General features: G+C 35.3%; 2 protein-coding genes across 2 annotated transcripts; both read left to right on the forward strand.

The window, feature by feature from the left end:
* The first annotated feature begins 339 nt into the window (after positions 1-339).
* LOC114410551 lies at positions 340-8,305 on the forward strand. Its single transcript, XM_028374536.1, has 5 exons — positions 340-2,068; positions 2,471-3,237; positions 3,333-3,477; positions 3,641-3,927; positions 8,087-8,305. Exons 1-5 carry the CDS (start codon positions 340-342, stop codon positions 8,303-8,305), a joined length of 3,147 nt encoding a protein of 1,048 aa, XP_028230337.1.
* Positions 8,306-8,542: 237 nt separating this feature from the next.
* LOC114410552 lies at positions 8,543-10,911 on the forward strand. Its single transcript, XM_028374537.1, has 9 exons — positions 8,543-8,656; positions 8,735-9,151; positions 9,224-9,427; positions 9,534-9,787; positions 9,886-10,053; positions 10,131-10,235; positions 10,336-10,392; positions 10,492-10,587; positions 10,674-10,911. The coding sequence occupies exons 1-8, from the start codon at positions 8,543-8,545 to the stop codon at positions 10,556-10,558; spliced, it is 1,386 nt and encodes a 461-aa protein (XP_028230338.1). The 3' UTR covers positions 10,559-10,587; positions 10,674-10,911.
* The last annotated feature ends 3,393 nt before the right edge of the window (positions 10,912-14,304 follow it).

Below are 14,304 nucleotides of genomic sequence, written 5' to 3' on the forward strand. Positions count from 1 at the left end.
TGGACAGTTTGGGAAGACAAATTGTTTTTACTTCATTTTGACTTATAAGTTAAGTATGTTGTGTTATTTTTGACTAAATTTCGAACAATGCATCTTGCTTTGTTCTCTGGGTGCATACATGATAGGCGTGAATTGATGTCACTGCTTTCATGTTGTGTACTTGGAGACCAAAGCGAAATGCTGCCAAAATTTTGTCAAAATTAACATAACCGTCTTAACTTGTTTGTTTGAATGAAGTAAAAAATTGTCTTTCCGAATGGGGTAGGGTCATACCTTTTTATGAAAAAGAGAGGTTGACATGCATATCGGTTAATGTGCGGGCTATGGCAGAACACCAGAATGGATCGAAGTTGGACAAGACCACACATAAGTGACAAGTATGACAATGGAGTTGAAGATTTCTTGCAATTTGCCAAACATAATGCAACACCCATTGGTGGACTATACTTATGTCCATGTGTTAATTGTTTGAATGGACGACGACAATCTTTGGATGACATTAGAACACATCTTATATGTGATGGTATCAGTCCAAATTATACGAAATGGATTTGGCATGGTGAATTACCACAAATGTCATCAAGCCCTCCGACTGCTCCAGTTGACGAAGAAGTTGGTGATCGTATAGAAGACATGCTACGTGATCTTGGACAAGAGGGTTTTAGGCAAGCACATTCACCTTACTATGAAAGCTTAGATACTGATTCTACGACTCCATTGTATATGGGATGCACAAAGTACACACGGTTATCAACGGTCTTAGGTTTGGTGAATTTGAAAGCAAGATTTGGGTGGAGTGACAAAAGTTTCAACGAATTACTTTTGTTATTGAAGAATATGCTTCCTGTAGATAACACATTACCCAAGAACCATTACGAGGCAAAGAAGATATTATGCCCTGTGGGTATGGAATACCACAAAATGCATGCTTGCCCTAATGATTGTATTTTGTATAGACATCAATTTGCTGAAATGCGCAGCTGCCCTACATGTGGAGCGTCACGTTACAAAGTGAAGTCTGATGAAAGCAGTGTTGATGGAAGCACATACAAAGATTGTCCATCAAAAGTGTGTTGGTATCTTCCAGTAATACCAAGGTTTAAGCGATTGTTTGCTAATGCACAAGACGCAAAACACCTAACATGGCATGCTGATGGGAGGATTAAAGATGGATTGCTCCATCATCCTGTTGATTCTCCTCAATGGAAGTCAATTGATGAGTTGTATCCAAAATTTGGACAAGATCCCAAAAACCTAAGGGTTGGTCTCGCCTCTGATGGAATGAATCCTTTTGGGAACTTGAGCTGCAACGACAGTTCCTGGCCTGTTTTGCTGATGATTTACAACCTTCCTCCTTGGTTGTGCATCAAACGGAAGTACATAATGATGTGTATGATGATAGCCGGTCCCAGACAGCCAGGAAATGACATTGATGTGTATTTTGCTCCGTTGATTGAAGACCTCAGGAAATTGTGGGTAGAAGGGGTTGATGTGTATGATAGGAATGCTCAGGAGACATTCAGGTTGCGTGTAATGATTTTTTGCACCATTAACGACTTTCCGGCATATAGGAATTTGAGTGGATATAACGTCAAAGGCCACCACGCATGTCCTATATGTGAGAAAGACACAAGTTACATCCAATTAAAGCATGGAAATAAGACAGTGTATACAAGACATCGAAGATTTTTAAAAGCTTTTCACCCATACAGGCGAATGAAGAAGGCATTTAATGACACATCTGAGTTTGACAGTGCACCGATTCCTTTGTCAGGTCATGAAGTTTTTGATCGGGTGAAGAACATCGTCCCTATATATGGGAAGACACAAAAAAAGGATGGGTCCCACAACCAGCTTTGGAAGAAAAAGTCTATATTTTTTTATCTGCCTTACTGGTGTCATTTAGATGTGAGACATTGTTTAGATGTTATGCATGTTGAGAAAAATGTATGTGATAGTCTAGTTGGGACACTGCTAAACATTAAAGGCAAGACAAAAGATGGTTTGAAATGTCGTCAAGATTTAGTAGAGATGGGCATACGACAACAGTTGCACCCAGTTTCAAAAGGTGTTCGAACTTATTTGTCGCCCGCATCTCATACAATGTCAAAGACTGAGAAAAAAAACTTTTGTCATTGTCTGAAAAATGTCAAAGTCCCACAAGGATACTCTTCAAATATAAAGAGCCTTGTATCTATGAGTGATATGAAATTGGTTGGCTTGAAGTCTCATGATTGCCACATTTTAATGCAACAATTATTGCCTATAGCCATCCGGGGTATATTGCCTGACAAAGTAAGGGTTGCAATAACTAGATTGTGTTTTTTCTTCAATGTCATCTGCAGCAAAGTAATCGACCCGAAATAGTTGAATGATTTGGAAAATGAGGCTTCCATTATCATTTGTCAATTGGAGATGTATTTTCCACCTGCATTTTTTGACATAATGGTTCACTTGGTTGTTCATCTAGTTCGAGAAATACGGTTGTGCGGGCCCGTTTATCTGCGTTGGATGTATCCTGTTGAGCGGTACATGAAGGTATTGAAAGGTTATACGAAAAATCAATATCGCCCAGAAGCAAGCATTGTTGAAAGGTATGTGGCTGAAGAAGCCATTGAGTTTTGTTCTGAGTACATTGAAAATGATTCACCTGTTGGTCTTCCTGAAAGCCGTCACGACTCCACCCGGCAAGGAAGGGGTACACGAGGATTCAATGTTGTAACCATGGATCGGGAACAGGTCTCACAAGCGCATTTATATGTACTAAACAACACTGCTGAAGTTATACCATACTTAGATGCTCACAAGGAATATGTTGCAGCTTGTCACCCAAACATAAATATGATGTGTGTGTTGCAGGAGCACAATAGGAGTTTCATTAATTGGTTTGGAAAAACAATTTTTGGAATTAACACTGCTTCTAAGACATTAACAATGTTAGCTGTTAGGCCTAATCTGAATGTCCTCACTTGGAAGGGGTATGATATCAACAATTATTCATTTTACACAAAATCGCAGGATGATCACAGTGTTGTACAAAACAGTGGAGTCACCATTGATGCTCATTCGGACCACTTTAGTAGTGCAGTGGATAACCATCCTATTCGAGCGTCCATGCCTTATTATGGACTAATCAAGGAAATTTGGGAGCTTGATTATGGTGAACTTAGAGTGCCTGAAATGCAAGTGTCCGACAAGACAAAATGGGGTTTACTTTGGTTGACCTTCAAAGGATTGGTTATAAGGACGAGCCATTCATCCTGGCAGCACAAGCAAGATAGGTGTTTTATGTTGAAGATCCCAACGACTCAAGATGGTCAGTTGTTCTTCAGGGGAAAACAATTGGTATCTCTCCCGATATTGATGCTTCAACCCTTGATGTTAACGACATGCTGACCTTCTCCACAGAAATGCCTCCCGTAAATGATGAAAATGAGGAGGATGATGTATATGCAAATCGTATCGATCATGACGAAGGTTTATGGGAAAATACATCTACTTGAATGCGGTATACAACACCATTTTGTTTACCTTATCCATTGTCATTTTAAATTTCTTATTATTTGTATTTCATTACTATTTGATACGTTTATGTTGTGGTAATTTAGTTGCCTTAATTTATTTCCGTATTTCTATGCAGGCATGGCAACACCCCCGAGGTCCCCTCCACCACCAGATTCTCCTACGGAAACCACAAAAAAGAAGACTAGACAAACTACCAGGATGCTAAGGTTGAATCCCAAAAGCTTAGATCAACCACGACCAACTGTCCACGTCAACCCTTCTACTAGTAGAGGATCTGGCCCTCATAAAGAAAAATTTCATAGTTACCTGGGGGTAGTGGCACGGGAGAAAATCCCTATCGTTCATACTACTTGGAAGGATGTCCCAGAAACTCTAAAAGTTCTTGTATGGGATGACATTTTGGTAAGTACGCTAAACTGGTAACTAGATATTTATTATTAGAGTAACTTATTCAGCAGTATTTAGAAGTAACATGTAACTAGATATTTTGAACTCTTCTCTTAATTAATATGATTATAGAAAAGTGATGTAATTGAGTCTATGCAATTCAAGGCACCCAACTTCATTGATATGGCTTGGAACTGGTCAAGATTCATTAAGAGGTCATCACCATGAGTCAAGTATTTATTCAATTTTATTTATGTGAAAATGGGTGGGGGGGTGGGGGGAAGGGTAAGAACAAGCAACAAGTATTTATTGAATTTCATTTATGTGAAAATGAGGGGAAAAAAACTAACCATCAATGAACATAAATAGGTAAGCTCTGTACAACAAAAATTAAAAAATCTGTATCAATGATAAGTTTGGACAGTGAAAGACTACTTAAGACTCAAAGTAAACTGGGTTATTATAGTATGTAATACAATAATTTTTATCAAACCTGAGACACAAAAGTGAAACGGAATCCTCATAAAATAAAATTATTAAGATGAAGAAAATATGATACAAAATCATCATAAACAATAAAACAAAATAGAAAGGAAAAAAAAGAACTAAACAAAGCTTCTCAATCCCCCTACATATAAAATTGAAGACTTGTATATACTTAATATGTATATGTATATAACATTAATCATAGGACCACATCTCAGAGATCGTATCAGTTCCAACTTTTATGTTTGTTTATCAAGCGATTGGTCTTTTTTAATTAATGTTTTTAAGCAGGTTCTGATCTGCAACCTGAGTAAACCCAGCCAAAGAATGCAAAACATGAACATGTAAGAAAGATTCAATGTTAGTGTTTCAAAATAAAATGATTTCTTAATTCCTAACAAATACTCTAAAACTAGTAAAGTACTTTATAAGCAAATGACATACAAGTATAACCATACATGCCAAAGCTCAAGTTCATACCAGCTCTTTTATAATCCCCTAAATAAAAAAAACACTGGGCAGCAGATTCTACCATTCCTATGCCTTCAAAAATTTCAGCAGCTTCCCTAAGCATTGCATTTGAATCCTCAGGATTCAAATCACGCAAACGGTTTGCATTTGCCCTAAGACCAGAAACCTTAGACTTTCTTTCCCAGTAAGAGTCTCCTGCTCTTTCAAAACACATCGTTGCCATCTCATAGTTATTTTGATAGTATAGCTGCAAACGAACAACCAAAGTGATCTGATAACATTTGGGTAGATTTCAAAGCAAACTATAATAAACCTCATAAGACACCAATAAACAATGATTCAATCAAATGAAAATAAAGTATGACATCTTATTTTAATTCATTACTATAGAAGCACAACGAATATAATGGATGATTATAAAAACAACCTTTTTGCCACGTGACCTCCATTCTTCAAGACTACTTGCAACTTTCATTGCTTGAGCAAGTGAATCATCCAGTTCTTTAAATTGCACAAGACCTTTCTTTCTCCAATAATCAAACATAGGTCTAGAGTACTCCTCTGTATTCTCACATATCCATAATCTTTGTCTTGTACGAGTTATAGCCACATATAACTGCTTAAGTTCAGAGCACAAGAGATTGTGTTTGGAATCACTGAAATTTGGATACGACATAAGTTCTGTAGGTTCCAACATTTCTTGTTCCTTCATATACTCATATATCACTCTCCATCAATTTTTCAAAGGTGAAGCGCCAAAAAAGTTGTACAGCAATACATCCTGGAAAAGGACACATCAGACCATTAATTTGTCATTAATTGAACATATGATCTTAATATTACTATCTCATTTGTCATCTAATATTGCACACCAAAAGATAGGATTCTACTCTTATCGTATGTTCTTATTCTGCTTTCTTATCTTACCATATTTTTTTTTTCTAATCATATACTGCAAACCAAATCAAACATGCCCGTAACAGAAAACTCTTGAATAAGAGCTTTATCACAATTTATAAAAATTTAACTTCAGTAATTAGTAATTGCTGCATGATTCGGGATCAAGCACAGAGAAGCATAAATCCAGTCCCTTAAATTCAAAGTTAGAAACCAACCCATGAACTAACTAGTTTAAATACAGAATTCATAGACTCATAGACACTGCAAGAATTTAAACCTAAACAAATGTTAATATTCAGTTCTACTATTGAATTAACAAAACACAATATTGATGAGAATGCCGCTTCACAGAATGTCTCTGATTCAGTCACCACCTTCCACGTCTCTTTCAGAACTTAAAAGCAAGCATCAAGCATGCAACAGCAGCAGAGTGCAGCCAAACTGCAGAACAAGACAATAATATCAGCCTGTGTCATTTTTCTTCTAGTCACGGTTTTCAACATTAAAAAAAAACTAAACATTAGCAACAAATTACTTGCTCAACACCAAAGCCAAAAATCCCCCCCCCCCCACCCATTTTCACATATATATTATCTTGAATAATATTAAATCTAAAACTTTATATTATAAAAATTCTATTTCAGACTATTATCTTCTAACAAAGCTAGCATGAATTTTTTAGCAACCATAAGGAACTCGTAATTAATTAGGCATGCAAGTACAAAACATGTGTGATAGGACAAAGCTATGAATGGCATGTTTAATTAGTTACTTGTTTGAGTGGTCTCGTCCGTTAATGCTGTTGTTGAACAAATCTAGAAAAACACTGTTAGTTTCTTCATCCTTTATGTGGGACCTGAGTGTTTGAAGCAATGCAGCAGTTTTAGCCCATGCAAATCGCTCTAGAGACTTCTTAGGCTCAAATATGTTGGCTAGCTGCTGCTATATAGTAAGAAAATAGGAGACTTTCGTTGCTCAACCCAAACCCTCTAGTCTTGCTTCCGTGTACCACCTAATATACACATGCTGTTGCAAATATTGGATGTTTATTTGGTTGTTGCTTTCATCAAAGTAGCATATAAATTAGTACGAAAATGAAGGGGTTCCATACTAATTATTCATTCAAGAAATGTAGAATCCTTAGTCTTGATGATTCGATTGAAAGTGATCAATATATAAGACCAGAGGGAGTAATGAATAACTAATGATTAGTAATAACCAAAGAGATAGGGAGATTATGATTAGGGGTCAAAAGGTAACAACTACAAGGATTCAAAATTGCTAAAATAAGGAGCGTGATTAAAAAGATAAAATATAAAATTATGATTGTTAATTAAAAATTAACAGTTTAAAATATAATAAAGTGTATATTAATAAAATATAAATATGGTAACAAACAACCTTGAGGATTTACACAGACATTGAGTATGGTTGAGTGGGTCTGCCATTCTCTTACTTTTGAGTCTATGTGGGCTATTATTGGGCCAGTCAGTACCCATGCCCACTGCATCGTAATTATTTCTCTACTCTGCATTCTGCAAACACGCCACAGCGCACATGGTATGCTCCATGTAATTGAGACAATAGGATAATTTATTTATTTTATCTATCACTAGTTATTTTAGAATAGGGACATGAATTAATAGTTAGTTTTTCCAAAAGCATCACTTGCAATCCTCACTTAAGTTATTACTTACTTTCTATATATCCAAAACAAAATGCATGTGATTATTATTTTATTGAAAGGCTTAATTATGTTTATAGTCTTTAAAATTTAGGGTGAATCCAATTCTGGTTCTCAAATTTTAAAAGAAAAAATATCTTAATCTCGCATATATGAAAAGAAAAACAGTTCTAGTTTACTGTTTAGGGTGAATAGTGTTTAGAGAAGGAGATGTAGAAATTGGACAACTGTGCATTGTATTAAGGTCATCTCATACTATGACTGTGCATTGTATTAGGGAAAAATGCTTCCATATATGTAGTTTTTAGTAATGTACAACAGTAATTTCCTCTCACTTGCAACTGCAGTCTGGAAGAGATGAAAAGAAAATAGGGATTATGAAAAACATTAAGAACAAAAAAGTGTGGTGTGCCAAAGTCTAAAATTGTTTGCATTAGCTTAAAAGCAGAAGAGAAAATTGTTTGCACTTCCCTTAATTCTTTAAGATAGGTTGGTATAGGTACACCAGACTGTTTTGTCAACTTTTTATAAGCAGCTTGCAACCTTCTAGTGACTGGTATATATATTATTTAATTGCGGTGGAAATGTGGTCTATGCAGTAACAAATTTAACTTTGTCTATTTATTATTTTAGGCCAAATGTGACATCCCTGAAGGTTTAACTGCGAAGAAGAAGGTTATGTCCACCGTTGGGACCAAATGGAGGCAATTTAAGTCCTCCCTGACGACCAGATATGTATATGCTGAGAATGACGATGAACAAAACAAGGATCCATCTGCTAAGTATGGTATTGATCGAAATACATGGGAAGAATTTGCAAAGACTCGACAGACCCCTACTTGGAAGGTTTAAATTTTAATCTTTTTATAGAACATTTTAGTTACGTAATTTAGTTGTTAATGTCAAACATTTTTTAGTTGTATTTGAAAATGCTGACAGGGAATACGCAAAAAAGCACAGGAAATTCAAAAATTCAATGAATCTCCCCACGTACTCTCTCGTGGAGGCTACGATGTGCTTGAAAAAAAATTAATGGCCGAGAAAACAAAGTCATGACTAAATGAAGGTGACAATAGTCAAAATGCAGATATGGTCGTCGACCCTCCATCCCCTATTGCGAGACATGAGAAGTGGAAAAAGGCTTGGACAAACAAATTTGGACAAATGACATCTGCAGCAGCTCAAGAAATCGCAGACAAAATTGTAAGTTGAATATATGCCACAATTATAAATTGTAATTTGTAACCATAACAACGAGTTAATTTGTTGTCAATGTCATAGGATGAATTACAAGAACAAGCTAAACAGGGAGCTTTTGTCCCACATGGTCGTCAAGACATCCTAAACACTGCCATTGGTCGTCCAGAGCATCCTGGACGTGTTCGTGTCGATGGACATGGTGTGACCATAACCAGCTACTTTGGACATGCTTCCTGTGGGTCCCACAGTTCATCGCCTGTGATCACCGCCGAAAGATTGGTTGAAATCATACAAACTATAAAGCAAGAGGTGAAGAAAGAGGTAGAAGACGAGAACAAAGACCGTATGGACAAGATGAAAATGGAGTTGGATGCGATCAAGAGTGAATTATCCCAAATTCATACGCAACAGTCAGCTCCCCCAAGACCGTCTAACCCTGACGTATTTGTTGCACGTGTTAGCACGAAAGAGAGTTGTGCTGAAGTTGCCAATAATGTTGTTGGTAACGAGCGGTCTACATTTGATACATGTAGTATGGGCTTCCACATTGTTTGTGGTGACAGTACATAGCTGGTGGCAGGGGGAAAGGTCTTTGGAGTAGGTGGCACGATACACACTGTTGCTTATGGAGATGATGTAGTAAGGGTGTGTGTTGACACTGTATACGATGCTGAAGCCATTGTCCCGTTACCCACTTCAGAGATTCAGTATGTCAGGGACGCCATGAACTCATTCATTGGATGGCCCATACATCTAGTGAAACCTTTATCTTATGTAAGTAATATAATAATCCCCCTGCCAAATTGTCATTTGAATACACACTTGTAATATTTGTTAAGTTGTTGATTAAATTTAATACTTATTTTCTTGTACCACTTAGGATTCTGACCTTAATGTGGGGAAGCCAGTTGAACATAGTAGTGATGCAAAGCTTGCAGGTGAATCCGATCCATTGGGAGAGTTGATGAAGATATTGTTTTATGTGTACCAGAATCCAGTGGAAGTGCCGTGGGAGGCGAACCAATTGGGACTTCCTGATATTGGGGCAAAATTTTTCATCACACATGCAGATCTAGCGGAAATAATATCAGGTGACAAGTGTTTAAACATAGCGATACTACAATTGTGGACCATGTAAGTCATTTTGCTGCAACCTTTATGTTTGATTACCTGATAACCATTATTTTTAAATCTAAAACATTTAAAATAATCATGACTTGTCTTCCAAATAGATTTATGAATGAGTGCGGTAGAAGCAAAGCTGATCAGTCACTATATGGTTTGCTAGAGCCTCAATCTATACAAAATGCTAAGGAAAGACGTCAACAATGCCAACAATACATTGAAACATGGGTCAAGGAATCACAAAGGCAGTTGTATTTAGGAGCTTACTTGCATCAGTAAGTTCAATTGTTCTTCGAATTTAAGTTTTTTTTTTGTTGTTGTACAATTCTGTTATTATAATTGTCCAATTCAGGGCACATTGGCAACTATTTGTTCTCCACCCAAGGGAAAACACGGTCGTTTGGTTTTGTTCTCTGAGGAAGAAGCCTGATATTAACATCAAAGGTGCAATTAACAGGTTCTATTCAAATATACAAATCATGGCATCCTTTAGTTGGTAATTGTTGTTACATATACAACAAAAATGGTTGTCATATATATGCTTTTTTTTTAACTAGTGCAATGAAGACAATAACCAGTTCTTTTGAAGGCATGTCTAATCAAGGTGCACCTCGGTGGGTTGAACCCATGGTAATCAGTACTTGTTTGTAATGAACCGTTTGTACATATTTAAGTGTTGAATGTTAAGTAACCATTAAAAATGTTATATGTAGAGTAATGTGCAAACTTGAGGGTTTGAGTGCGGATATTATGTCATGCACTGGATGTGGTGCATCGTGACTGCCGATTTGAAGGATGACTGGCACAAGGTAAACATAATGCATAGAGTTACAATTGTAACTTTGGTTAATATTTGTTAAGTTACTAATAATTTTATCTAATGTTAATTTTGTAGTGGTTTTCTGATGGCTCATCATTAGACGTGGAGGCCATCACAACAGTTCGACAGAAATGGGCAACTTACTTTTTATCTTTTAGGAAAAGCAGTTGCTAAATTTGATTTGTATTATGTACAAGTACATTTTTCCTGTGGTTTCATCAAAGAATTAGAACAATTATGGTTGCAACTTTGTATGTTGGATACATTAGAGGATCATTAATTCAAAAAAGGGTATTCAATTTGCATGGACTTATATATGTAGGATGCATGTCATTTGATGCTATTGTTCAGATTTCATTTGATGCTATTATTTAATTTGCATGGTCTGATTTAATTTATAGGTATCAGAGATCAATGTAAAAAAAATGCATCAATAAAACAAAGAAAATAAAAAAACTTAGACATACAAAGACGGTTCCCGAAAACATCGTAAAATGACAACATAATGTAGACCTACAAAGACGTTTCCCATAAAACGTCTTAGTATGCAGTCTTGACATGCCATCTAAGACGATCATAAAAACCGTCGTAAATTGGCATAACATACAAAGACGGTCATAATAACCGTCTTAAAATGTAAATTATGATTGTTACAATTAAGACGATTTTCCAATAGTCGTCGTAGACGATGCGCACCTACTAAGACGGTCTTCGTAACCGTCTTAATATCCCAAAATTATCTGTATACTTTAAGACGATTATAGAAGAAACGTTATAATATTTAGCACATACTAAGACGGTTATTTCTAACCGTCGTAGTATTCAAAACTTACAACGACGATTCCCATAACCGTCGCAAAATAGCTTATACATTTTACAACGTTGGCATTAACGACGGTTGAAAACCGTCGTGGCATGGGCATAAGAACCGACTTAAAATCCAATTTTTCTAGTAGTGTTTGTATTTAACTTCGTAATGGTTAGATTAGCATCTGATCATTATGCTTCTGGTATGGTGAGGGGAATATCACCATTTATGATGATAAGCCAGAGTTTTTTCTAAGTGGACTTGATGTACATCTCCATTATGTCTTTCCATTAAGGGTAGTCCTCTCCTATGAAGTCTAGTGGCCTTTCGAGGGATGCTCTCTCAGCAATGAATTGACCATTGTTGTTGTTATCCACCATCAATATCTTTTCCTCTAGACATGATCAGGCGCTCAACCCTGAGAGGTTGAGCTCTGATACCAATTTGTAAAGGCAAATATCACAAGAAAGGGGGTTGAATTTTATTTTAGACATTTTTAAATCCTTTTTCGTGAAAACAAAGTTATCGTCTGAAATAAAACTTTGTAAGATAGATAACAAATTTTTGCAAAAGCAAGTCTAGACGGTGGAAGCAGATTTTTCAAAACAAAATCAAATTCAAACCTTAGGTCAATTTAAAGCAAACGAGAAATTAAAATATATAAGAAAGAGATTTATACTACTTCATCTCTAGCCGACTACGTCCAATTCTTGACTAATCACCAAGTTCCACTAACTTCAACAAGTTATAAGCAATAGTCATTGCCACTTCTATCTCTACAACTCAAGCTCTACACAAAGCTTGACACAATCCAACATTCTTTATCCTACCAAGCCACGTTTGGCTCTTAAATAAAAAGATTTGTGGTTTTCTTGCTCACTGACTAAATCTCAATCATCTTATAGACATATATGAAATCTAAGCAAGCACTTAGTCTTTTCTATCAAAGTGTTTGAAAAACACATAAGATAGAGATTTATACTACTTCATCTCACCTGACTACGTCCAGTTCTTGACTAACCACCAAGTTCTACTAACTTCATCAAGTTATAAGCATTAGTCATTGCCACTTCTAGCTCTACAACTCAAGCCCTACACCAAGCTTGACACAATCAATATTCTTTGTCTTATCAAGCCACTGTTGAATTTTAAACAAATAAAAAGATTTGTGGTTTGTTTGCTCACTGACTAAATCTTAATTGTATTACAGACGAATATGAAATCTAAGCAAGCACTTAGTCTTTTCTATCAAAGTGTTTTGAAAGCTTTTTCGAACTATACAAGAATATATAGAGAGATTTTCACAAAACAAATTTAAATGTTAGCGCACAGGTTCGTAACCCATGTCTTTAAAACTTTTATTTATAGGCATTCATCTTCAAGTATTTGTTGTCTCTAAACAGATAGTTTTCTTCACTTGAGCTTGCATATGATGTTTATGGTCGTTGGGGCATTGCATTAAATGCACGTACTTCTTTATGCCAGAAAACCACTCTTATTCACTTTCATGTAGAATAATTCAGCAGACACCATTTCCTTTGCGTCAAAGTAGGTCTGTTATAGCAAAGTGCGTCTTTTGATGATGTTTGACAACTTTAAGATCTTGAGCTTCATTTATTCTTAATAGGATTCGACAAATCTTAGGAGAATGTCTCTGCAAAATGAATCTTAAATACAAAGTATTAAATGAAGTTTTAAATGCTATCTTTTAATGTTGTATCAAATCATGACATACCTCTCCTATCATCTAAAACTATAGACGTAGATGCATGAGTCACCGTTTGATATTATATAAGACACAACTTTTAACTTTTGTATTTATTTATTTATTTTGAATCAAAATTATTAGAAATCTTGATTCGTGTTAAGATACAAATATTTTTTTGGCTTAACAAAAACGTAGGACCACTTTTTTATTAATCAAAATTGAATATGTCGCTAGCATAATCAGATATGCTATTGATTGTGTAAAGAAGAGCATAATCAATTATGTGAAAAACCAATTAATTATGCTCTTTCGTTTAAAAACAAAACACACAACATATTGTTAAATTAAAAAAAAAAGTTTATGTAGCTGGAAATAATTCTGGGTAAAATTGAAATTTTACAAATATAATATTTTTAATTTTTAATTTTCTTACCAACTAACTTATTTTAATTCAGATCTTTCATTTCTACCGAATAACCTCACATTCATCTCTGTTTCATTTTTTTCATTTCTCGTACTTTAAATATTTTTTACCTACTAACCAAACACAAAGCTTAAAAATAGTTTTAGTTTTTTTTTTATGTTAGCTAAGTAATAATTAGATAGTTTAGTTCTAACGTCTCATAATGAAACATTCATATAACTAATGTCAAACACAAATAGAATTGAAATCTAAGAAAGTAGTTATTCAATTAAATTATTAGAATATGTGGAAAAAAATTGTGATGCCAAAAATAAAATAAATATACATAATAATTGCATAACATAATTAAATAACTACATATAATTGATAAACATATTTTCTCATGCATTAAGGCAAAAATACCAATTGGGGTTTCTTTTACAAATTATTTATCTAAATGGGTCTGTTATGAAATTATTTACTTCGTGAGTCTATTTTTTTTTACTACAATGCGCTTCTCCATTGGACGCGTTCCCCATAATAGCGACACGTGGCATGACGTGACTAGGTGACAGGGGAGGTGGGACAGGGTTAGGAAGTGCTGGCCTGCCAGGCGCGATCAGATGTGCAGGTCTGCCAAGCATGTCCAGCTGCCTACAATAAATAATTAATGTCGTCAACAAACAATAATATAAAAAATATATTAACATAAAATAAATTATTAACCTAAAATAAATTAACATCAACACATTACTCAAAATAAATTAAATTAATGTGAGAACAAATT

Source organism: Glycine soja, chromosome 4 (assembly GCF_004193775.1).
Source record: "Glycine soja cultivar W05 chromosome 4, ASM419377v2, whole genome shotgun sequence".
Classification (NCBI taxonomy): Eukaryota; Viridiplantae; Streptophyta; class Magnoliopsida; order Fabales; family Fabaceae; genus Glycine; species Glycine soja.